The sequence below is a fragment of the Podarcis liolepis genome (genome assembly GCF_965112155.1).
Source record: "Podarcis liolepis genome assembly, chromosome: 16".
Lineage (NCBI taxonomy): Eukaryota > Metazoa > Chordata > Lepidosauria > Squamata > Lacertidae > Podarcis > Podarcis liolepis.
The window spans coordinates 12,366,593-12,390,585 of NC_139567.1; the positions used below are offsets into that span (position 1 = coordinate 12,366,593).

Consider the following 23,993-nt stretch of genomic DNA (forward strand, 5'->3'; position numbering starts at 1 on the left):
ATGATGTTTAGGTTAGAAAAGCTGAGCGCCGCTGGCTTAAACTGGTTCTCTTATCTCTTTCTGTCAAGGTCACGCTGACTATAAAAGTAGGGCCTGAAGGAGACTGGCTTTCACTCTTTCCATCTTTTTTCCTTCTGGTGTGGTGTTCTGTACATAGATAGCGTTAAGTTTTAGTCTTATTATAATTTATTGCAAGTTTAATTTAAGTCTGCTGCAACTGGACTTCTTATGGACAGGGCCAATCCTGAATGTATTGGATTTGTGACCATTCTGCTCATTTGCCTTCAACAGCAGTCAAGCTCTGCTGGATGAAATACAATTGCCTCTGGTCTATTTTTGGGACTCCTACAATGTGTTTAAGTTGTTGCTCTGCTAACTATACATCAGAATCTACTCTGGATCAATATTGACAATATTATGACAATATTAACTCCAGCAAAGACAACCGAAAAAGCACACACCAAAGAAATGTGCAAGTCTAAGATCAGAGATGGCCCCAACATTGCTATGAAGTATGGGCAGCAAGATGTGAATTTGCTGCAGCACAAAAGCACCATATAATATCAGAGTGAGACTTACAAAAACCTTTGTACTATGGAGTGTTTCTCTTGAACATCCTCACCACTTCATTCCATTCTCTCGCCCTCCTCCCCCCCCCCATTTTATCTGTTCCCCACAACCCCAACCCCAAATTAGCATTTTGTGACCAGTGAGCACACTCTGTCCTTATTTAGCTGCTTTTGGAAGATTCCCCTTACTCCCCACCCCCCACATTTCTATCTACTTCTGCAAACATACAATTTCCCTTAAGGATCCTAACCCCCCCCCCTTTGTGTGTGTGTGTGTGTGTGTGTGTGTGTGTGTTTGTGTATAGGTACTAGTGCCGTTCTGGGTACAACAGGCAATGGCACTTACAGTCTGCACATCAGAAATATGATGTGCTCCTTCGATGTTCATTTTCCTAAGGGTAAATCTTGTGAGATTTAACAGGCACTAAGTTGCAAAATATATTTGCTGAGCCCTATAGGTTATGTTCTTGCTTTCCTTTGGGTGGCATGACTTGGTGTCCTTCCATTCCTTCCTTCCTTCCTTCCTTCCTTCCTTCCTTCCTTCCTTCCTTCCTTCCCATTTTAACTCTTTTTCACCACATGGTGGCACAAGAATAGAAGCCTTAAAGGAAGAAGCTCTTAGCAGTGATGATGGGGGCAAAGTTCCTTTAAACTCACCCTAAAATCACACCTGAACAAAGTGTGGGTTGCTTCCAACTCACTAATACTCAGAGTAAACACGCAGTGAAAATTCAGATGCATTATTTTGAATGGGTCTACTCTGAGTGGGACTAACACTGGATACTGAGGCAGCTCTAGGGGAACACAAATGGAGCGTTTCCACAACGGCTTCATAGCGCAAGACCTACCCAAGAAAAGTTGCTGTGCTCATTGGGCCTCACACTCCTGTGCAGATCCTGTTGTTGTTTTTCTAATAAGAAGTTAACTCCACTTGCTTTGTGTGATTTACTGCTGGCTCGCTCCTGACACTGAGGGCTGCATTTCCTCACAGGCAAACTTTTGGGGGCCGCATGTCCATGGTGGGTGGGGTTAGAGGCAAGAGGAGGCAGAACAACAGAGGCACCTCCTCCCTGTCTATTTTGTTGTTGTTGTTTAGTCGTGTCCAATTCTTCGTGACCCCGTGGACCAGAGCACACCAGGCACTCCTGTTTTCTCCCTTTCTAGGTGACATTCCACCCATAATTTTGACATTCCACCCATACAAAAGCTTCTACAGGCACACAAATCGATACAGCCGGGCAAAAGCACTCAAGGGGCAGGATCAGGATAGATTTGTGGCTGGGCAGAGGGGTTGTGGCCTTGGAAGAGTCCCAAGGGCCTGATAGAAAAGCCTCAAGGGCCAGAGCCCAAGTTTCCCCATTCCTGACATATAGGTTGGGATGTGTACAAAATCATGTCTGTAACTTTGCTACGCATCTCTAAGAAACCATTTCTTCCCTCTTTTTTTCCTCAAGAGCATTTCTGAAAGTTGTGATCGGAATGATGTTAGGCGGTTCAGATTCTTGATTCTGCAAGCGCACGACAAAGCTTCCCAGATGCTGGAAATGCCATCAGGTGGGGCTTTGGTGCTCCTCAATTAGCAGCTGCCTCTACCTCTGACATTTCCCTTCGCCAGCCAAGCAATGCAGCCACTTTCAAATGCAAAGCAAGGACTTGAGAGTCGGGCTGCCTTGCTAAGAGTTTCTGGATGCAGAGATGGGGAACCTGTGAGCATTCAGAAGCGGGTGGATTCCAACTCCCAGCAGACCCAGCCAACATGGCAATGGTCAGGGATGATGGGTGTTGTAGTCCATAAACATCTGGAAGGCCAAAGTTTCCCTAGCCCTGCCATATAGGGCTAAATTGAAAATAAAAAAAATAAAAATAAAATTGTTTTTGCTCATGGCTTCATACACCCCACACATTTAAAGCACATAAAGGTAAAGGGACCCCTGACCATTAGGTCCAGTCATGACCGACTCTGGGGTTGCGGCGCTCATCTCGCTTTATTGGCCGAGAGAGCTGGCGTACAGCTTCCGGGTAATGTGGCCAGCATGACTCTGTTAACCAGAGCAGCGCGCGGAAACGCCGTTTACCTTCCCGCCGGAGCGGTACCTATTTATCTACTTGCACTTTGATGTGCTTTTGAACTGCTAGGTTGGCAGGAGCTGGGACCGAGCAACGGGAGCTCACCCCGTCACGTGGATTCAAACTGCTGACCTTCTGATTGGCAAGTCCTAGGCTCTGTGGTTTAACCCACAGCGCCACCTGCGTCCCTACTTTAAAGCACATACTTTTGCCCAAATAATCATGGGAACTACAACCTACCCCCCACAAAACTACAATTTCCAGCACCCTTAACAAACTACAGTTCCCATGATTCTTAGAGGCCAGGTAGAGGGAGACAAAATTATGGGGCCCAGCATAAAGCACCCAAGTCCCCCCCAACTCTGGATTCTACATCACATAGTTCACTGAATCTTTCATGGTGGTCTTGTGCTGGTCTTAGTGTGGGAATGCTGCAGAAAGGTGGGAGAGGATATATTGATTAAATATTATCTCTCCTCACTCATGCTTGTACAGTAAGTAGCAGAGCACATTCCCTTGCACATTGCTGGAAGCTAGTTGATGGATTCATGAATATCATTTGAGTTAAGCAATCCAGTCTGGCTTGTCCAGTCCGGATTGTTCCTGGTAAGTTTCCCCTTATCTTTCGCTCTTCAAATAATAATACAACAGTCTTCATTAAAAGCAACATAAAGTTTACTTACATTCAGTTCACAGTAGTTTTCTGAAGGCATGCTTTAGCTTATAGTTGCAGTTACATTTATAGAAATACAAAGTGTGGCTTCATCTTGTATAGGGATGAGCAATGTGCTGCTGGCTGAGAGCCAGCAAAGAGCAAAAGAGCGTAAGTAGCCAAAAAGAGTCAAAGAGACAAGAGGGAGATGGCTGCGTGATTGGCTCTTTTATAGGGTCTGCCAGAGTCATGCCCATCTACCTGGTCACACACAGGGAGGATGCTCCAGACCAGGTGTGACAGGAATTCCTCCTGGCTGGAGCAAACAGGAAATTCTGTATTTGACTGCTTCAGTGATGTTACATCCCACAGAAACCCATTTTAGTTTATCATCACCAAGTGCAGAATTCAAATTAAAGGCTGAGACTTGGAAGGGGGCACCTGGAAGTCAATCTGCTTCAGGGTGCGGCAAGGTTGCCTTAACCTCTGGGCCACGTTGCAGAAGAATGAGCTGATCTTGGGGCGCAGCTGAAAAATTCTTGCAAGGCACCCTAGGCAGCGCGGCAGAAGCCAGCCAGCCAGCCACGGGTGTCCGATTGAGTCAAACAGCTGTCTCTTCCATCTGCCAGAGGTCTGGACCAACAGGCTCCCCCCCCCACACAATGTTTAAGGGGGAGGAGAGACCTGCCAGAAGCCAGGGCCCAGGAGCTGTTTTATGGGAAGCGGCTATCCTCTTAAAGGCTATCGACTCACTCCGGTCCCTGCTGCCGCCTCGCAGCGGGGACTTGCCTCCTGCCAGCCCTGAGCAGCAACTCAGCTCCACTCGGCCTGCAGGAGACAAAGCAGCTAATTAATGACAGTCTTCTCTGCAAACTCAGCATGGGGAGCAAGGCTTCTGGGAGTGTTGCGCGAAGAAGCCTCCTCTGGTAGGGAACATGCCCACAGCTGCCTGGCTGCTGTTCCATCCACTGCCCACTCCTGACCTCCTCTTCTTAGCTTTTGCTGGAAGCCAGGACTTCACTTAACCGGGCTAAGCAGAGCTGCAGCCTTCATGTCCCTTACGGGATAGAGGGACCCCATCTGGTCTCTGCGTTGATTTGCATCAAAAATAGATCACGCTAACGACAGAGCCGCCCCTTTGCTTCCATAACGAGGCCACAAAGTCCTCGGCTGACAACGGCCTGATGTCTTAACCTCTGTTCCCTCTGCAGAAATTGCCTTACGCCAGCTCGGGTTCTTTGTCCACTTAGGCCTGGTAGAGCTTGCTCTGACTGGCAGCAGCTCCACAAGGTCCCAGTTCAAATGCGGACCTCTATGCGTGCAGAGCAGCTGCTCTGCCAAGAACGGAACGGCTGCTTGCGCATCCCAGGAGAGGTTGTGCATCCCCAAAAGAAGACAACAAAAGAGGACACATATCTGAGCAATTTATCTCAGCTGATTTGTACATACTGTAATTCAAATAGGAATACAGTACATCTCACCACAGTGGGGTGCAAGTCTGGGACCAGAGGGGCTGTGTGCCTGTTCAATATGCTGCCCCAGGGCGCACTCTGGATGACCAAGGAGAAAAGAAATGTCTCTCTTTTTCAGCAGCAGCATCAAGAAGGAAGATGACAATCATAGGGCTCTAGGATTCAGGATAGGGACCTTGGGAGGCAACTGACTATGTACGTCTCTACAAATAAGTATCCCAAGTTTTCTCATGTAATTTTCTATCACAAAAATAGCGTAATAAATGTGGAAAAACACCTACAACATATGGTTCATTATTAGTGGCCAATGTGTAAGTTCTTGGTTCATGAATTGGTTTAAACAATTAGGAAGAAAAGAGGGGGAAGAGGGGGAGGGGAATTGTGAGTGGAGTGGGGTGAGGTGGTTATGCTTCTCTACATCTACTTAGTGTATGTGTGGGGTTTTGTGTCAGCATTACCCGTGTGGGTTCTCTTATTATTCGCTTGTTGTTTCTTTGGTGGTGAGAGAGGTTGGGGGTGGCCTAGGGTGTGGTTGGTTGTAGTGAGCTGTAGTGAGAATTGTTTTCGTGTGAGTGGGGTAAAAAGGTAAAGGGATCCCTGACCATTAGGTCCAGTCGTGGCCGACTCTGGGGTTGGGGCGCACATCTCACTTTATTGGCCAAGGGAGCCAGCGTACAGCTTCCGGGTCATGTGACCAGCATGACTAAGCCGCTTCTGGTGAACCAGAGCAGCACACAAAAACGCCATTTACCTTCCCGCCGGAGCGGTACCTATTTATCTACTTGCACTTTGACGTGCTTTCGAACTGCTAGGTTGGCAGGAGCAGGGACCGAGCAATGGGAGCTCACCCCGTCGCAGGGATTCGAACCGCCGACCTTCTAATCAGCAAGTCCTAGCCTCTGTGGTTTAACCCACAGCGCCACCCGCATCCTTGTGAGTGGGGTAGGAGTGTGTATTTTTGAATCAGGTTAGCCAGATTGATCCGTACGCTGTCAGCAGATTTTTGTAGTTGCCTTGTTGGGCTGTGTATGTTATGAAAGGGAACCATACTGCAGTGAAGGCATCTTCTTCTGTTTGTCCCTGTGTCAGTTTCAGGTTTTTGGTTAGTTTTTGGCACCTGATGATGTTGAGCCTCAGTGCCAACCCTGGATGCAACAATGCCCTAAATCAGAGGTGCCTAAAAGTTCTCCCAAATCCACTGGCCTTCTTTTTTTTACATTTGTTTTTTTTAAAAAAATATATTTATTAACTTTTCAAAGTTTATACAAAAAAGACAAAAAACAAAAATACAAAAATTAAAAACACATATAATTTCATTCACTTATTCTCTTTTAACTTATTTCTCGGACCTCCTCATACCTCCCCTTTTTGTATTCCAATTCAGATTATTCATTCAGCAAATCCTCACCCTTAATTTTCACTTAATTTTACACCTTTCTTTCTTCTTTTTTCCCCAATTATCTTAATCATTACAGCTGATAACCACTTAGATTCTATCCAACATCATCTTTTTTTACATTTGCACAGGGGATGGGCTGTGTGGCTCAGCAGGAGAGCACATCCTTTGCATGCAAAAAGGTCCCTGGTCCAGTCCCCAGAATCTCCAGTTAAGGCTGGTGAAAAGTCCCCCAGAGAGTCCCTCCCAGTCACTGTAGACCAGGGATGTGAAACCTTAGGCCTGGAGCCTTAATGCAGCCCTTGTGATCCTGGCCTGGCAATATCCCTCATAAGCTTTGCTTTGTGGCCGAGTTTTGTCTCTGGAAAGCCTCAGAGTTAGCCATTATCTCTTGACAGGTGATGTCCTAATCTCATGGAGGCCCCACCTCAGCGGGATCCGTATGGATCAGCTGATTCCCGCTGGCTGCACTCCAGTGAGAGGGGGCCTGTTTCTAAGGCAATGACAAAACAGCCATCTCCGGGAGTCAAGGGGAGGATGCTGTCACTCACAGGCTGCCCAGCTAATAGCTGTCAATCACAAACAAGCCTTTCCTTTTAAAAGCCACCACCAATTATGCAACCTTCCCAGGACCACCCTGGCATCTCCAGCTGTGTCAACGCATCAGAAGTAGAAATATGGCTTTTTAAAACCATATGCAAAAGTCTTTTAATGTCCCTGCTGCTGGGGGTGGGTGGTGCCTATATCCTTCATAAAGCAGGGCATCAAGCACCCCTCAGAAACACATAGGCCGTAAACCAGATGTAGGGAACTTCCCTCGCCCCCTCAATGTTGCTGAACAACAACTCCCATCAGCCCCAGAAAGCATGGCCAATGGTCAGGGGCAATGGGAGTTGTATTCCAGCAACATCTGGGGGAACAAAGGCCCCCCACACCTGCAGTAAACCAACATCTGCAAGAGCTCCGTAAAGCAACCGCTGCTGCGAAGGGGGTGAAGTACATCAGAGTAGTCGTTCCAGTAGCCTTTCACAACCTGGAATTCTTCAGGTGTGTTGGACTACAAGTCCCATCAGCCATTCCACCCAGCATGGCCAGTGGTCAGGGTGATGGGAATAATAATAATAATAATAATAATAATAATAATAATAATAATAATAATAATAATTTATTATTTATACCCCGCCCATCTGGCTGGGTTTCCCCAGCCACTCTGGGCGGCCTCCAAAAGAATATTACAATACTGTGATACATCAAACATTAAAAGCTTCCCTAAACAGGGCTGCCTTCAGATGTCTTCTAAAAGTCTAGTAGTTGTTGTTCTCTTTGACATCTGGTGGGAGGGCGTTCCACAGGGAGGGCGCCACTACCAAGAAGGCCCTCTGCCTGGTTCCCTGTAACTTGGCTTCTCGCAATGAGGGAACCACCAGAAGGCCCTCGGTGCTGGACCTCAGTGTCCAGGTAGAACGATGGAGGTGGAGACGCTCCTTCAGGTATACTGGACCGAGGCCGTTTGTAGTCCAAAACATCCGGAGGCCAACCAGTTGGGGAAGGCTAGGTTAGAGGAATGGGTGCACAAACAGGGCTGTGCGCTCGGGTTTGGAAATGTTAGTGGCTGATAAAGCATCTCTGGTTTGCAGGTAGGGAGGTGTTGGTCACGGGGCAATCTGATTTGCACAGCCATTAAAGATGAAACCATTTCTTTTGCGGCGGAAGAGTTTTTGCTTATTTGATAGGATTGCAGAGAGCCATAGCCCAACCTCCTGCAACGCAGGCTGAAAAGGAGTGGCGTACTTAAGGCCATCTCATGACCACGTGGCAGAGGCAGGATTCGAACCTCATCCGCAGCTCACTGTCTTAGGCTGTGTGCACACCATACTCGTTTAAAGCACATCTCCTGCCCCCTCCAAGAATCCTGGGAACTGCAGATTGTTAGTGGTGCTGGGAATTGTAGCACTGTGAGGGGTAAATTAGGGTGCAGACTTCGCCTTAGCCGCTATGCTAGAACACCAGCTCTCAACGCAGCTTCTCCAGAAACCATAGCTGTATATGTAGCTCAGCTGGTAGAGCATGAGGCTCTCAATTTCAGGGTTATGAGTTCAAGCCCATGTTGGGCAAAAGATTCCTGCATTGCAGGGGGTTGGACTAGATGACCCTCATGGTCCCTTCCAAACCTATGGCCTATTCTATGGGTATGCAGTCGTACCTTGGTAGATGAATGCCTTGGCACTCATACGTTTTGCCTCCCGAATGCAGCAAACCCAGAAGTGAGTGTTGCGGTTTGCGAACATTCTTTGGAACCTCAATGTCTGATGCAGCTTCCGCAGCTTCTGATTGGCTGCAGGACCTTCCTGCAGCCAATCAGAAGCTGCGCCTTGGTTTCCAAACATTTTGGAAGCCGAACAGACTTCTGGAACGGATTCCGTTTGACTTCCAAGGTACGACTGTATATAGACATTTGTTCATCAAAGCACAGTTCCACTCCGGAGCAGTGGTGCCAACTTGAATAAAATATTTGGGGAGGGGGTGCAGGTAATCCCCACCCCACATAACTGATCACATGACATGGCGCACCGACACACAATTTGAATGCCAATGCCCATCAACTTTGGGGGGCCCAGCCCCCTCAAATACAGTGGTACCTCTGGTTGCGAACAGGATCTGTCCTGGAGGCCCGTTCGCAACATGAAAAGAGCGCAACCCCCAGCAGCGCATCTGCACATGCGTGTGATGTCATTTTGCACTTCTGCGCATGCGCGAGTGGCGAAACCCGGAAGTAACCCTTTCTGGTACTTCTGGGTCACCGCGGGATGTAACCTGAAAGAACGTAACATGAAGTGGACGCAACATGAGGTATGGCTGTATTTTATTTGGGGGGGGGGGCAAGGGACCTCGACCCATAGGAGTTAGCTCCTAGGCTCTGGAGGACCTGGAACCAAACTTGTTGCAGGCAGAAGTGGGGGCTCAAGCCCATTCGCCACCCCACCCCACACAGAGCCTTCTTGCCCTTCCTCCCCTAAAGACAGCCGTTTCCCCTGCACAGCTCCTGCTTCTCCTGATTGCCAAATCACCCTGATAAATAGCTTATGCTAATGGGGCAGATTCAAAGCAGAGGGAAAGTGCCAGCGCTCATAAAGCCGCCTCATCTCCCTGTGCAGTGCAGCAGTCCTGCTGCTTATGCAGCACACGCTCCATGCATAAAGATTTTCCGCCCCTTTGGAGCCCGTTCTGATGCTCCACGCTAAGCATAGAGGCAGCTCATTAGGAGGCAGCAGGGTCTGGCTGGAAGCCTCCCTGCCTCTCGCCGTTTCGAACGCACCTTTTATTTACTGGCGCACTCCATCTGCTTTCAGTTGCGGGGGTGAGTGAGAGAAAGGGTAAGGGGTTCTGACGGACTATTAAAGTGGTATTAAGTCACAAATTAGGCTAGCAGCTCAGGGGCAGAGCATCAGCTTCACATGCCATAAGGTAAAGGACCCCTGACAGTTAAGTCCAGTCGTGGCCGACTCTGGGGTTGCAGCGCTCATCTCACTTTACTGGCTGAGGGAGCCGGCGTTTGTCCGCATGCAGTTTTCCCAGGTCATGTGGCAAGCATGACTAAGCCGCTTCTGGTGAACCAGAGCAGCACACGGAAATGCCGTTTACCTTCCCGCCAGAAGGTACTACGTGCTTTTGAACTGCTAGGTTGGCAGGAGCTGGGACCGAACAATGGGAGCTCACCCCGCCGCGGGGATTCAAACCGCCAACCCTCCAATCGGCAAGCCCAAGAGGCTCAGTGGTTTAGACCACAGTGCCACCCGCGTCTCATTCGCATGCCATACCCTCCAACATTTCTCCAATGAAAATAGGGAGCATCCCATTCCAGAATGATAATTTTACTATTTATACCCCACACATCTTTTGGGGTTGCTCCAGCACTCTGGGCAGCTACCGTATTGTCCCAAATATAAGACACACCCACAAATAAGCCGCACCTTTAAATTTGAAGGCTAATTTGTGGGTGCAGCCCGCCTCCCGGCACCACCGCCCAGGCAGGGGGATGGCTGGTGCCAGCGCTCAGTTCCAAGCACGCTATGCACCCACCTCCTGGCACTACCTCCCCAAGCTGTCGCCGGCTGCCCCATCCCCCATTCAGGGCGGTAGTGTCAGGAGGCGGGCATGCAGTGCTCAGTTCCAAATATAACCCACACTTTAACCTTTCACAGATGGAATTTGGGGGGGGAAGTGTGGGTTACATCCGGGCCAATACGGTATAAAAAAACATAATAAAACATTTTTTATTTTTTTAAATTCCCTATACAGGATTGCCTTCAGACAGCTCGGAGGTTGGATAACTCCACACCCTCCAACATTTCTGCCATGAAAATAGGGACATCCTAAGGGAAAGCAGGACATTCCGGGATCAAATCAGAAACCAGGACGGCTTGTCTAAATTAGGGACATCCCTATAACATAGGGACACTTGGGGGGTCTGGCATGCTCAAGTTCCCAGTTTCAATCTCCAGGTAGGGCTGCAAAAGACCCCGAACTTCTGGAGAGTTGCCAACAGTTGGTGTAGACCAGGGGTCTGCAACCTTTAAGACAAAAAGAGCCACTTGGACCCGTTTCCAAAGAAAAAAAAACTGGGAGCCGCAAAACTCGTCATTATAAAAATAACTTTTTTGTCACTTTTTAAAATTATTTCTTTGTTTGACCCCTCAGAATTACTCCTCCTCATAGAAATAAATGTTAAATTAACACGTTACCTTTTTTGTGTGTGTGTGTTCTTCACTCCCCTTCAAAACAGTGACCAGCGTACATGCCCCCTTTCAATGCAGTGACCAGCGTACATGCCCCTTACAATGTAGCGGGTGGGTGGGCAGGAAGGTGACGTTGGGACGGTGCGTGACTAACGCACGCACCGCCCCCATGCGACGTCACAGCCAGTACAGCACCCGCCACAGTGGGGAGTGTTGGGGCACACAATGCGCCTCCTCCCCTCGCTAGTATCCGCCCCGGAGCCACGGCAAAGGTGTAAAAGAGCCACATGCGGCTCCGGAGCCGCGGGTTGCAGACCCCTGGTGTAGACAGTAGGGAGCCAGACCGCCAACAGTTTAATGCAGCTCCTTTGACTCCTATGTCAAGGCAGACACTGGAGTCCAGGTCACCATTCTGCAGAACAAGCAGGTGGGTCCACAAATGCAAAAGGGGATGGGCGTGCTTTTTTTTAATGCAAAATAAAAGACCATTGAGCCCAGGGTCTAAGGTCACCTCCAGACAGGCTATTTACGGAACATTCATCCTGCACAACGCTTGGTGGCAGCAATTAAACTTGCTCTTGAGGCAAGGGCCACTACATTAGCCAGTAGGATCCAGTATTTACATTATTTCTTCAGCAGGTAGGAATCAGTATTTAATTATTTGTTTGTTGCATTTGTACACAGCCAGGTTCCCTGGAGCGTTGCAAGCCATTGAAATGCAATCAAAAAATTAGACACTCAAACCAATTAGAAATAAAGCAGGACAGGGGGCGGGGGGGTGGGAATACACAACAGCTAAAGCTAACTGAGAAGCAGCCAGGGGATTAAAATAGTGCAAGAATCTAAAGAGACTTAGTAGATGTACCCATTATAATGAAAAGGCTGTGGAGAGCTGTACCTGGCACTTGAAGATGATAGTGTGGGGCTCTCCGGGGAGGGCATCCTTTCAGGTCAACTGGTGTCAGGATAGAATGCTAGACTGTAACTCTCAGAAGATGAATCTTGCACAGAGGCAAAGGTGATTGTTCTTACCAGGTCAGCTTTGAATGCTGAGAGAGAATGCAAGTATTTGAACATAGGACAGCTAAACAGATCTGCTAGCAGAAGGACTTTTGGCTATGCAAAAGAGCTTCGCCTCCCCTCTCCCCATGTGCCCCCCTAAATCTGTTGTGGGGAGGGGGGGAAGCTCCCTTTCACAACTGGAAATCGTTGCATTAGCAGGTCTTTTTGGTGGGATGCCACCCATGAACTATATTCTTCCCCCTGTCTACCCCCTCCTCCCATGTCACATTGCTTTCCATTTTAAATTTCCAATTGCAGGTGCCTTGAGGCAGAGACCCATCTTCGTCGAACGCCATGGGTAGGATAAAAAGGTAAAGGTATGTTACATGTTACAAACCTGGCTCCTTTAGGTAACCAGGGATTGCTTTTAAGCCACAAATTCATGATTTGAAGAATGTGGAAGTAAATGCTAACCAAGATGATCTCCTGACTTTTTTTTTTTGCAAGCTCTTTCCTGCTTCTGTATGGCACGATAAACCATGGTTTGGCATTAAAGGTAAAGGGATCCCTGACCATTAGGTCCAGTCATGACCAACTCTGGGGTTGCGGCGCTCATCTCGCTTTATTGGCCGAGGGAGCCGGCGTACAGCTTCCGGGTCATGTGGCCAGCATGACTAAGCCGCTTCTGGCGAACCAGAGCAGGACACAGAAACGCCCTTTACCTTCCCGCCGGAGCGGTACCTATTTATCTACTTGCACTTTGATGTGCTTTCGAACTGCTAGGTTGGCAGGAGCAGGGACCGAGCAAGGGGAGCTCACCCTGTCACGGGGATTTGAACCGCCCACCTTCTGATTGGCAAGCCCTAGGCTCTGTGGTTTAACCCACAGCGCCACCAGCGTCCCGATCGTGGGTAGGATAGCCATCGGCAATTGCATGGTACAGCCACAAGAGGGAGACAGTGACTCATCTGGCCAATGCTGTCACTTAAAGGGAGCTTATAGGACGAATGGGGCATTTTAACAAGAAATTACATTTGGTTGCATTCTTATGTGCTTGCTGCTTGTGTGCATGGCAGTTCCTGCCAGTCAAGGAAGCAGGGAAGCTGCAAACAAAAGCACCAAGTGCAAAGGAACTAAAACCACTATGGAAAGATTTGTGTTGAGTTCAAGCCGTCTAGTTTACAGAGATGCAGCTTGATACTTAAGGACGTTCACGGGCATAAATATACTGGCTAATAAAGCCTCATGAATCTGACAGAGGAAGGAATTAATAAGGCCCAAATGGATGCCAATTAAAGTTGGTTAATTGAAAGTTCAAAACAAGGCACATTTCAAGCTGAAATAGCCACTGACACAGAGTGCCCGGGGTGGTAAAAGTAAGTTCTCCATCACTTGCACTTTGAGGATAAAGAATGGACAGCCATCTATAAAGACATGAGGCTTTATCCAAATACAATTTAATGAGCTCGATTTACATACTGGGAGGGGGAAGGAATCCATTCAGCTGGGCTGAAACACACTGCATTGTCCCAGCGGTCCCTTCTGACTTAAAGATTTGCAATTCTGTGCACTTGCCCTCATTTGCATTAATAACAATACTAATTAATAATGCTAATGAAAAGTGCCTCCTGTTTATGACAGGGAGCCCGAAGGAGGCCAGGGTGAGGTCTCTACTGCACACCAACAGAGAGCAAGTGCTCAGCGTTCAGCTTCATTTACATTTAAAAAGGGACTCCAGGAGTGACTGATTCAGTCCGCACAGACTCTCCTCTATTATTTATTTAGCTATTCTTTTACCAGTGACCCTATAATTTCAAGTTTCTCCTTTCTTGCATCATCACATAGATGCACTGTAGCAGACGGCCCACAGGACTTCGACAAGTCACAGTTTCAGGGCAAACAGGTTGTCCGGCTGAAACGGTGCCCGCCTTCCGGTGATGCCTGCTTGTAAGATCTGTGGGAGCAGGTAGAAATTCTACAGATGAAGGCGGCTTTCCCGCTGCTGCCTCCAACAAGCATATACAGTGATGGAAATGCTGCACCTGTTGAATGGTTGCCTGCCACTTATTACACACTCTTCGGCCACAGCTTTCAGAGCAGCTTACAAAGGCTGGCACAGAAAATGAATAACAACATAAAACAGATTACAAGGGAGTAGGTTAAAAACACCAGTGTGACACTAGCTCTGTACACTCAAACAGCTAAAACAGAGTATTTTAAAAAAAAAAAAAAAGATTTGAAGAATCTATTTGAAAGCCAGTTTGCTGGGGTGGTGGAGGGACTGAACATAGAATCATACAGTTGGAAGGGACCAGGAGGGTCTAATAATAATAATAATAATAATAATAATAATAATAATAATAATAATAATATTTTATTTATACCCCGCCCTCCCTGGCCAGAGCCGGGCTCAGGGCGGCTAACATCAATAAAATTTCAGTAAAAACATAACCAGGGGAAAAAAGAAAAAAACAGGATAAAATACAGGTTAAAATGCAATCTAGTGCAACCCCCTGCAATACAGGAATATTTTTGCCCAACTTAGGGCTTGAACCCACAACCCCAAGATTAAGAGTGTCATGCTCTACCGACTGAGCTATCCTGTGAACAGAGAGGGATGAAGCACAAGCCATCATTCATCCAGCCCCTCCCTCCTTTCCTTCTTTCCTTCCATCACCTAGTTTTCATATTATTGCAGGGGTGGGGAAACTCAGCCCCAAGGGACAAATTCAGCCCTCCATTCCACTCTTCTTAGTGCTTGGGACTCTCCCCTAGGGCCCCCCCCTCCCCAGGCCACACCCCTCACCGTATCTGCTTCACACCTTCCTTGGATGTTTTTGCCTGGCTAGAAGGAGTCCTTCGACTCTGAGAATGCCACTAGCTTGCCTAGATGGAGGACAGAGAGGGGTATCTGAGTGTGTGCAGAAGCCAGCCTACTGCAGAAAGGTGAGATTTATGTATGTTGTGCCACCTATGTTTACCTCTGGTTCCACCCACTGCTGACATGTGGCCCCTGGAAGGTTTCCCAGAAGGAAATGTGGCCCTCAAGCTGAAAAATGTTCCACACCTCATGCTATTGCACACATTTCCCCCTGCCTTCATTTCTTCTCCCTTTCCCTGTTTCCCCCTTGTCAAATTTTATGCATAGATGATGCTCTATAGGTGGTGGTCATCATCATCATCATCATCATAATACACAAGACCTCCTGCAATGTTCACATTCATAATTTTAAAAACAACTTGTGTGTTCTTTGTGTCATGTTACTTAATAACTCTGCCCATTGCAGGACAAACATCAACATTTGTAAACTGCCTTTCAATCTCACCTGGCATTTCCCTTCCGTATCTGGGAAGGGGCAATTTGCAGAGCCTTACATAAGACGTTCCTAGTCCAACTACATGGTGTGCCTACACACTGCATGGCACAAGATTTAGCACAAAACACAGGTTTTTAAACCTTGGGAATATTTGCTTTCATTCTGGTTTTTGAAACAAAAGAAACAATATCTCTAACCCATGAGATTCTCAAGACAGGTTTGAAAATAGTTTGGCAATGCATGATGACATTTTAGAAGCAATGGGAAGGTTGCCCAGTGTCCTTCTCCTTCCCCATCACAGGTGTGAACTAGCATTGTCAGGTAGGGCTTAGCCTTCTTCTGGACACGCTCATTTTCTTTGTTCAGTTGGGGAACCAATTCCCACTCCATCCCAGTGTGTAAGCCCAGACCCAACGTCGCCACTTCAAACAGTTGTGTGAATCTGACAGATACTGGGCAATGATGGCAGAGCACATTCCTACAGGCGGGAAACTTGAAATTTGTAATGGTGCTTCTAACAAATACCCAACAGGAAGGAAACTGCAGAGTATGACAGCTCACTAATTACCATAACTGCAATACATTACTGAGGAATGCGTGGACTTTGCTCAATTAACCAAGATGGAAAAAGCAAAGAGATGTTCAAGTACTTAATTCCTAGAAAGCGTAGAGTGTTTAGAGACAGGATTCTACAGACCACTTACCTGGACACTGAGGATGCCTGTTGCCATAGAAATAAGGACCCCTGCTTTGTTTGAAAGAATAATTGATCATATGCATTTGGTTCATGAAATCATCTGTATTGCATAGATAAAAGGACTAATCGTTTGAATGGGCCAGGAGCCAGCTACTCACAAATCCTTCTTTTGGTTTGGCAAAATAAAATAAAATAAAATAAAATACACAATCCCATCACATCTCAGTATAGCATGAACTTGATTTGCATTTTCTCTAAGACTGGGAAGGTATTTCCCTTTCCTCCTTCCTTTAAAGCAAAGATTAGGGAGTCTGTGGCCCTCCAGATATTGTTGGACTAAAACTCTCACCATCCCTGACCGGGGTCTGAAGTTAGTACGTACCAGGAATTCAATATTATATGGAGGGGCGAAGTCTCCCCCTTTCTGCTTTAAAGTTACCGCTGTGAGGCGTCACATAAGCAGACGTGCAAATCTTGTTATTCGGGTAGCTTTAGTCAAGAGCTTGTCTATTATCAGCAAATAGGCACAGGTTTGAGAAAAGTTTTCTCGGTGTAATTGCTTGGGCTTACCTACATAGTCATTCCTGAATTTCCTAAATATCAGTACAGCAAGTCTTTAGGGAAAGGGGCAAGCGGTGCTGTGCTTGGTGTTTACCAACCTTTTCCAAGAGAGGGCGCTGGTTGGCCAATTTACAGTTCATATCAGCTGCATGCAGGAAACAACCGCTTAAATAAAACACGCCAAGAGTGACAGCGGGGAGCGCTGCCCGTATCGATATCCTCTAACCCGAAGACGATGCGGCAGCTTATCAGGACACTCCGCATCTTAATAACTAGTCATCATTGCACAGCCATCAGCAGTACCTTTTATTCCAGGTCTGGCAATTGCATTCGTGGAACGGGCGCATCTTACGCCACTTAGGGGCTCGCCTATCTAGCAGTGAGTGGTGCAGGGAGATGGTCTCTGCAGCAGCGCATGGCCACTTAGTGCAAACACGTGCGCTATTCCGACAGGCTCGCCAGGGGGACTCGCCCCGATTGACTGCAGCTGGTTACTGACCGGACACCCGGTGGCAAACCCGGGTTTGCCTCCGTGCAAAGTGTGGAGTGGCTCTAAAACTCCGGTGTGAGGAAGCTCAAGCAAGCATGCACGCTGGCCAAATGCACACCTGAGCAATGCATGTGCACAAAATCCTGGTGCGCGCGTGTGTGTATACACGCGCACACCTATGCACGCAGCCTAGATGAAATTAGAATAGGAACACGCCAGGATTTCCAGTGACACTCTGGAATCACGTTTAAGAAAAGAAATTCCGGAGTTCACGCTGACCAGAAGATTCTGCCCCCTGATCTCGGACAACGGGATGAGATGATTGCCCTTTGCACGTGCTCAGAAGCACTTTCGTTTTCATATCAGGTATTTTAAGACTGACCTCGGCTGGGAAGCTTAGGATTTGCAACCCGGCAGGAAGTGTCCTACTATGCACCCTTAACTCGGGTCTTATTCCCACGTGAACGTGTATAGAGTTGCAGCCCTAACCGAAAGTTCTAATTCTTATTGAACTTAGGTGGGGTTTCTTTTGAGTGAAGGCGCATAGGATCTGGGTTTCACTAGGGAATAGATCCCTGCTGCAGTCTCATCCTATGCATGCTGACTGGGAAGCAAGTTCTACTGAGTTCAAGGGGACCTCTTCCCTTGTGCGCGCATAAGATGGTCAGCTGCAATCCTATGCAAGTGAATACGAGATCCGTGGGACTTCTTGAGTAAGCGTGCAGAAGACCCCCGCCCCCTTCAAATTCATCCTGCTACTAAAGGCACGCCAGGAGGGCTATGCACAATAATGAAGGTCCAGTGGCGAGGGGAGCACACAAGAGTCCCAGGCAGGAAACCAGCAAGTTCCACATGCGCTTCTGCCCCAGTAGATGCTCGCACGCGTCCGTCTGAACCTGGAAAAGGCTCCGATTCGCCAGAAACATGTATGGGAGATGGGTGCGTCTCGTCGACGCGAGTTTGGGGGCAGAGCCAGACGGGCGAACTCAATATTCCTAGGATGAAACACAGATCCGCTGTCCTCTGACACCGCCGAGAGACGCAAGCATGTCTGAACAAGCAGCTACGCGCTAGGATCGCCCCGAGTTTCTGCATGGACACTCGTTGGAATGAGGGTTCCCTTCTCCCGCTTTCTAACAGGGCTAGGACGAGGAACATCCTCTCCACACACCCCGGACCTCAACAACCCTTGCCCCGCCACAACTGGGAACACCCCCATCCCCCGTCCCGCCCCACTGGCCGGATGCTACAAAGCCCAGCCCTGGTGCATTCACATCACAAGCCCCTGCTGCACATACAGAACCGGACCGGACTTTCTCCCAGGTCGGTGCGTATAGTAGGATCGTTGCCCGAACCTGAACCCGCTCCCCACGCCGCAAAACCAGCCGCGAGAAAAGAAGCGTGCCCGTGAGCATGCACAGAGTGTCCACGCATGAGGGAGGGATCACAAACGGCGTTCACACGTTCATTTGGGCTAAGGGGTGATAAGAGCTTCACGTGGGTGGGGAGGGGAAAGCAAAGCCCCGGGTCTCAATCTCTCTCCCACCTGCGCCCTCCACCCTCCCCATATCCCATGCTGGCTTCCCACCCGCATCCCAGAGGTGGGTGGATGGGGAAGAAGCAGCTTTCGGGCCGGTCCCCTCCCGGGCCCCGCCGCCCCTCACCGTTGAGGCTGGTCAGGTTGCCCAGGTCGAGGAGGCTGGGGCTGAGCGCGGCCAGAGCCGAGGAGTTGAGGCCAAGGAGCAGCTCGGACGAGTTGGCCAGGGCGTCGCCGGCCGCCAGCGAGTCGGCGAAGAGGTTCATCTGCAGCAGCGTCTTGAGCAGGTAGCGCAGCATCCTGGCCGCCGCCGCTCCAGCGCTCCGCCGCGTGTGCTGGCATCCGAGCGCACAAGCATCCAGAGCCTCGCCGCTGCTGCCTCTGCGGCGCCGCCGCTGCTGCTCTGCCGCTCGCTCTGGTCCCCCTCCTTCTCCTCCTCCTCCTGCCTGCCTTGCCGAGGCTGGGCCGGGCTGGCCGCTCCCCCGGGGGCCGGGCAGGCGGAAAGCAGGTGCCGCCACCAATAAATGTTTAATTATTGGATTAATAACCCTCCCTGGAGACGCAGCGCGCTGCCTCCCTCCCTCCTTCCCTCCCTCGGCCGGGAAGAAGGCAGAGAAGGTGGGAAGAGAGAGGAGAGGCGCCTTGCCAAGGGGCAGAGGAGGAGAGCGCGGTGCAGTGGTTAGAGGGCTGGGGGTTCAAGTCCCTACAAGGCCACGAAGCTCCCTGGGTGACCTTGGCCTAGTCCCCGTCTCTCAGTCGGACTCACCTTGCATGGCTGTGTGCGGAGGAAATAGGGAAGGGTAGAAATCGAATGATAAATCAATATGTGGTTGCAGCTGGCCGCTGGAGAAAGGAATCCGGAAAGAAAGTTTGGGGCGCTGCCCCCCTCTCCGGCTGCACTGGTACTCTTTCACCTGCATACACTTTCCTTGACAATGCAGAAGTTAAAGAGAAGGGGGGCTTTGAGTGTGGGCGTAGGAAGGGGAAGTAGGTAAAAGGGGGCTGCCTGGCCAGGGGGGTGTAGCTGTTCTTCCTACATCAAGTAAAGAAATCAAAATACTTAACTGACCAATTGTGTTGCAGGGGACTCAGTTCTTCCCCCCCCCCAAAAGCTTGGCCCCCTAAAATAAATACTGCCTATGCCCATATGCCTGCCACCAGGACCATGCTGCGATCTGGGACTGTGCTGACTGGGGGGGGGGGGCGATAGTTGCTGATGTGGGGGGTGAAAGGAAAGAGACAGTGATAGAGCACGTGCTCTGTAATGCAAAAAGTTTCCAAGTTCAATACCTGGCATCTCCACTTTTAACACGATCCAGGAATGGGTGATGGGAACTCCTCTGCCAGCAAACCTAGACCAAGTGTCATCTCAATGTGGGCAATAGCACCCCAATAGTTAAAGCCATGGTTTTCCCAGTAGTGATGTATGGAAGTGAGAGCTGGACCATAAAGAAGGCTGATCGCCGAAGAATTGATGCTTTTGAATTATGGTGCTGGAGGAGACTCTTGAGAGTCCCATGGACTGCAAGAAGATCAAACCTCTCCATTCTTAAGGAAATCAGCCCTGAGTGCTCACTGGAAGGACAGATCCTGAAGCTGAGGCTCCAGTACTTTGGCCACCTCATGAGAAGACTCCCTGGAAAAGACCCTGATGTTGGGAAAGATGGAGGGCACAAGGAGAAGGGGACGACAGAGGACGAGATGGTTGGACGGTGTTCTCGAAGTTTTACCAAACTGCAGGAGGCAGTGGAAGACAGGAGTGCCTGGCATGCTCTGGTCCATGGGGTCATGAAGAGTCGGACACGACTACACGACTAAACGACTAAACAACAACAACAACAACAACAACAACAACAACAACAACAACAAGTCTGACCCAGCAGAAAATGCATCTTCCTACATTCCTAAACTTTTCATCAATTCCAAAGTCAGACCATCAGACTGTCTGGCTCAGTACAGTCCACACTCACTGGCAAGAGCTCTCTGGGATTTCAGGCAGGGGACATTGTGGTGCAGTGGTTAGAGACCTGGGAAACCAGGGTTCAAATCTCCCCTTGGCCACATGAAACTCCCTGGGTGACCTTGGGCCATTCACTGCCTTTCAGACTAACCTACCTCACAGGGTAGATTAAATGAGGAGGGGGAGAGCCCCATACATCACCTTGAGCTTCTTGGAGAAAAAGGTGGGGTATAAATGCAATAAAAATAATAAGGAAGTTAATACCCAGCTCTTACAGGAGGTTGAACCATGCAAGGCAGAAGCTCTGCTACTAAGCTACCATCTCCCCAAAGCTTCCAGGGGAGGTTGCTTCCAAGTGACAGTGCTGCTCTTAAGCTCAGCAGCCTTGAGCCAAGTAATCTGTTTTGGGAAGATGTCCCTGGGCCTGAAATGTGCTTATTCCAAACCTGAAAGCCTCGCATCTCGATCCCAGGTGCCTAGGCATTCCTCAGAGCCTGCTCATAGAAATATTGAGCGTGCAGGCAAAATCCTGCCTTCCTCCCGCCAGCCATGTGCATCACTTGGCGGCTGTGTGTGCAAGAGTCAGCGTTTTGAGTGACACTCCATCGTAAATGTCACTTCTGCTGTGTTTGCCTGCATTGCTGTGAATGGCAGCAAGCCTGCAAAGGCTCTGCCCAGCCATGGGGAAAAGAGCCAGCAGAATGCAGCAGGAGTTTTCAATCAGCGGCCGTGCAGCAGATAATAATTGTTATTCGTTGTTTAATGACATGGGCACACAGGAATGTAGGAAGCTGCTGTATGATGAATCCATCTGTTCTACCTAGTGCAGTGCTGCCTGCACCAACTGGCAGCAACTCTCTATGGTTCCAGGCAGAAGTCTCTCCCATTCCTACTGGGAGATGCCACTGGGAGGTGAACCTTGGGACATTATGAATGCAGAGTGGGTGCTCTGCCACTGAGCTACGATGGCCCTTGCCATTGTATACATGGCAATAAGTAGCACAAGCAAAAAGACAGGCCCGTCCTCTGAGGTGTATAATAATCTACATTTAGATGGGGGGGGGGGGAGAGAAAGACAACAGGGAAAGGGAAGAGTGGGGCAATGGCAGAAGAGGTGAGTGCAAGCATCCAACATTAAGTGCTTCACGGAAGAAGCAGGCTCTGAACATGAGTTTGGAGGGTGGGAGAAAGGAGAGGCAGGTAAGTGTTGTAGGAGGTTTATGTAAACAGACTCAGAGCCAGTGGTGCCCAGGGGCCCACTCAGCAGAATAATCAGGAGGGGTCCCAAAGGGAGCAGGAAGTGAAGAAATACAAGTTACCAGAGAAAGAATGTGCTTGTGTGTCATTCCAGAATCTACAATTGACACACTGCACCACTGCTGTAAGCACTTAGGAAAGGACACTCTGTATGTGCTCAGAGGCACTCCTTCCTGTACCCTTGCATCTCAAGGTAGGGCTGAAATCATGGAGAGTTGCTGCCATTCAGCATACACTAAGCTGTACGGACTGTTGATTGGAGCTATGCGTCTGCATTTCTTGGTACAGAAAGTATTGATCTAATGTGTAGAGATCTTTCCTGTTCTACTTAATTCAAGAGGGTTCTGGAAGCTTCTCTGTGTGAAAGAAACAAGCAGAAGGTTCATGATGTTTGAGTTATACCTTCAGAGAAGCTGAGTACAGCTGTCTTAAACAGGTTCTCTTATCTGTTATCTTTCAGTCAAGGTCATGCTGACTATAAAAGTAGGGCCAGAAGGAGACTGGGTTTCACTTTCTCTTTCTATCTCTTTTCCTTCTGGTGTGGTATTCTGTACATAGATAGTGTTAAGGTTTAGACTTATTATAAGTTATTGTAAGTTTAAGCTAAGTCTGATGCAACTGGACTTCTTATGGACAGGGCCGATCCTGAATGTATTGGATTTGTGACCATTATGCTCATTTGCCTTCAGTAGCAGTAAAGCTCTGCTGGATGAAATACAATTGCCTCTGGTCTATTTTTGGGATTCCTACAACATGTTTAAGTTGTTGCTCTGCTTACTATATGTCAGAGTTCTGCTCTGGATCAATATTGAGTAGAATTCCATGTCACTATGTACAAATGCCGGCTCCCTCGGCCAGTAAAGCGAGATGAGCGCACAACCCCAGAGTCGTTCGTGACAGGACTGAACTGTCAGTGGTCATTTACCTTTTTTATGTCCCTAAAACAATGAATAGGGTTTGAGGAGGTCTTGGGAAAAGGGCCCACTGGTAATCCTCTGGCAGGCTTAACTTCACTCTGAGTAGTATGTTACTGTTTTCAAAGTGGGGGCCAAGACCGGCATCAGTGATGGGCCCTGCTGGGGCCTGGGCAGCTGCCCAAGGATGCTCTTTGCCATGGGTAGGCAAACTAAGGCCCGGGGGCTGGATCCGGCCCAATCGCCTTCTAAATCCAGCCCGTGGATGGTCCAGGAATCAGCATGTTTTTACATGAGTAGAATGTGTGCTTTTATTTAAAATGCATCTCTGGGTTATTTGTGGGGTACAGGAATTTATTCATTCCCCCCCCCAAAAAAAAAATAAATAGCCCGGCCTCCCACAAGGTCTGAGGGACAGTGGACCGGCCCCCTGCTGAAAAAGTTTGCTGACCCTTGCTCTTTGCTGATGCCAGCACTCACAATGAGTACTGACCTGCAGAACAAATCAGACTCAGAATCTATTTCAAATATCCAAAATCATTCTCTCCCCATAAAAACTAGAGGAGTGTTCACACGTTACATTTGATGAGTGTGCAATCTGCACCCCTGTGCAAACCAATAGCTGAGCTGTATATTCATACATATTCATACTTCAAACTGTATACATACTGTATATTCATACATATTCATATTCATACGTATATTCATACTTGTGTATGTTCACAAGTAGAATCCATTCAACAGGAGCACAGCCTATACGCCTAGCAGGTACACAGCAGTTTGAGGGGCAGGAACCATCCATAGATGCTTGTGTGAAAGGACTGCAAGCTTATTTTTCGTACTGAAAATGAGATGTGCTTGGGGCGCCCTGCTCCTTACTTCTGCCCCTGACACACTGGAAGTCAAGGGAGTAGTTGGTGGAGACAGAGCCAATGGAAGGCAAGAGGAAACACAACTGAGTTTTGTCCTCATTTTCTTTCTGCCAAGTTCTGCAAGAACAAGTGTGAGACCAAGGAGGAGGAAAGTGATAGGAAGTCTTACCCCCTGGACTGGTTGCAAACAAGAAGGCAGGCAGGTGGGGGTGGCTGAGGGCAGAATGAGGTTGGTGGGACAGTGCCCCTTTTGCCTGAAGAGACCAGCCTCCACTGCCTGACATAAGAAACCATCACACCAAGCCTGCTGAAAGACTCCATGGCATGGGAAAGATTGTCAGGCCCTGACAAACACAAGATGGAAAGTCAATTCTTCCTCCGTTGGTCTATGTTTACACAACTTTGCTGCAAAGTGAGCCTTATTCTAACAGAGACTGGCAAAGCATGGAAGCTGTTCCTTTATCCATCATAAATCAATCAGTTAATGTGCTTTT

At 48.6% G+C, this 23,993-nt stretch overlaps 1 protein-coding gene across 7 annotated transcripts in view; it reads right to left on the bottom strand.

Annotated features, from left to right (window-relative positions):
- The window catches only part of ROBO3 (roundabout guidance receptor 3), a 333,100-nt gene extending 314,290 nt beyond the window's left edge, over nucleotides 1-18,810 (bottom strand). For all 7 annotated transcript variants that reach the window (XM_083480343.1, XM_083480341.1, XM_083480342.1 and 4 more), the window contains exon 1: nucleotides 18,624-18,810. In XM_083480343.1, the coding sequence (XP_083336469.1) occupies nucleotides 18,624-18,795 (172 nt within the window). In that variant the 5' untranslated portion in view covers nucleotides 18,796-18,810. The remainder of the gene's footprint in view (nucleotides 1-18,623) is intronic.
- Between the last annotated feature and the right edge of the window lie 5,183 nt (nucleotides 18,811-23,993).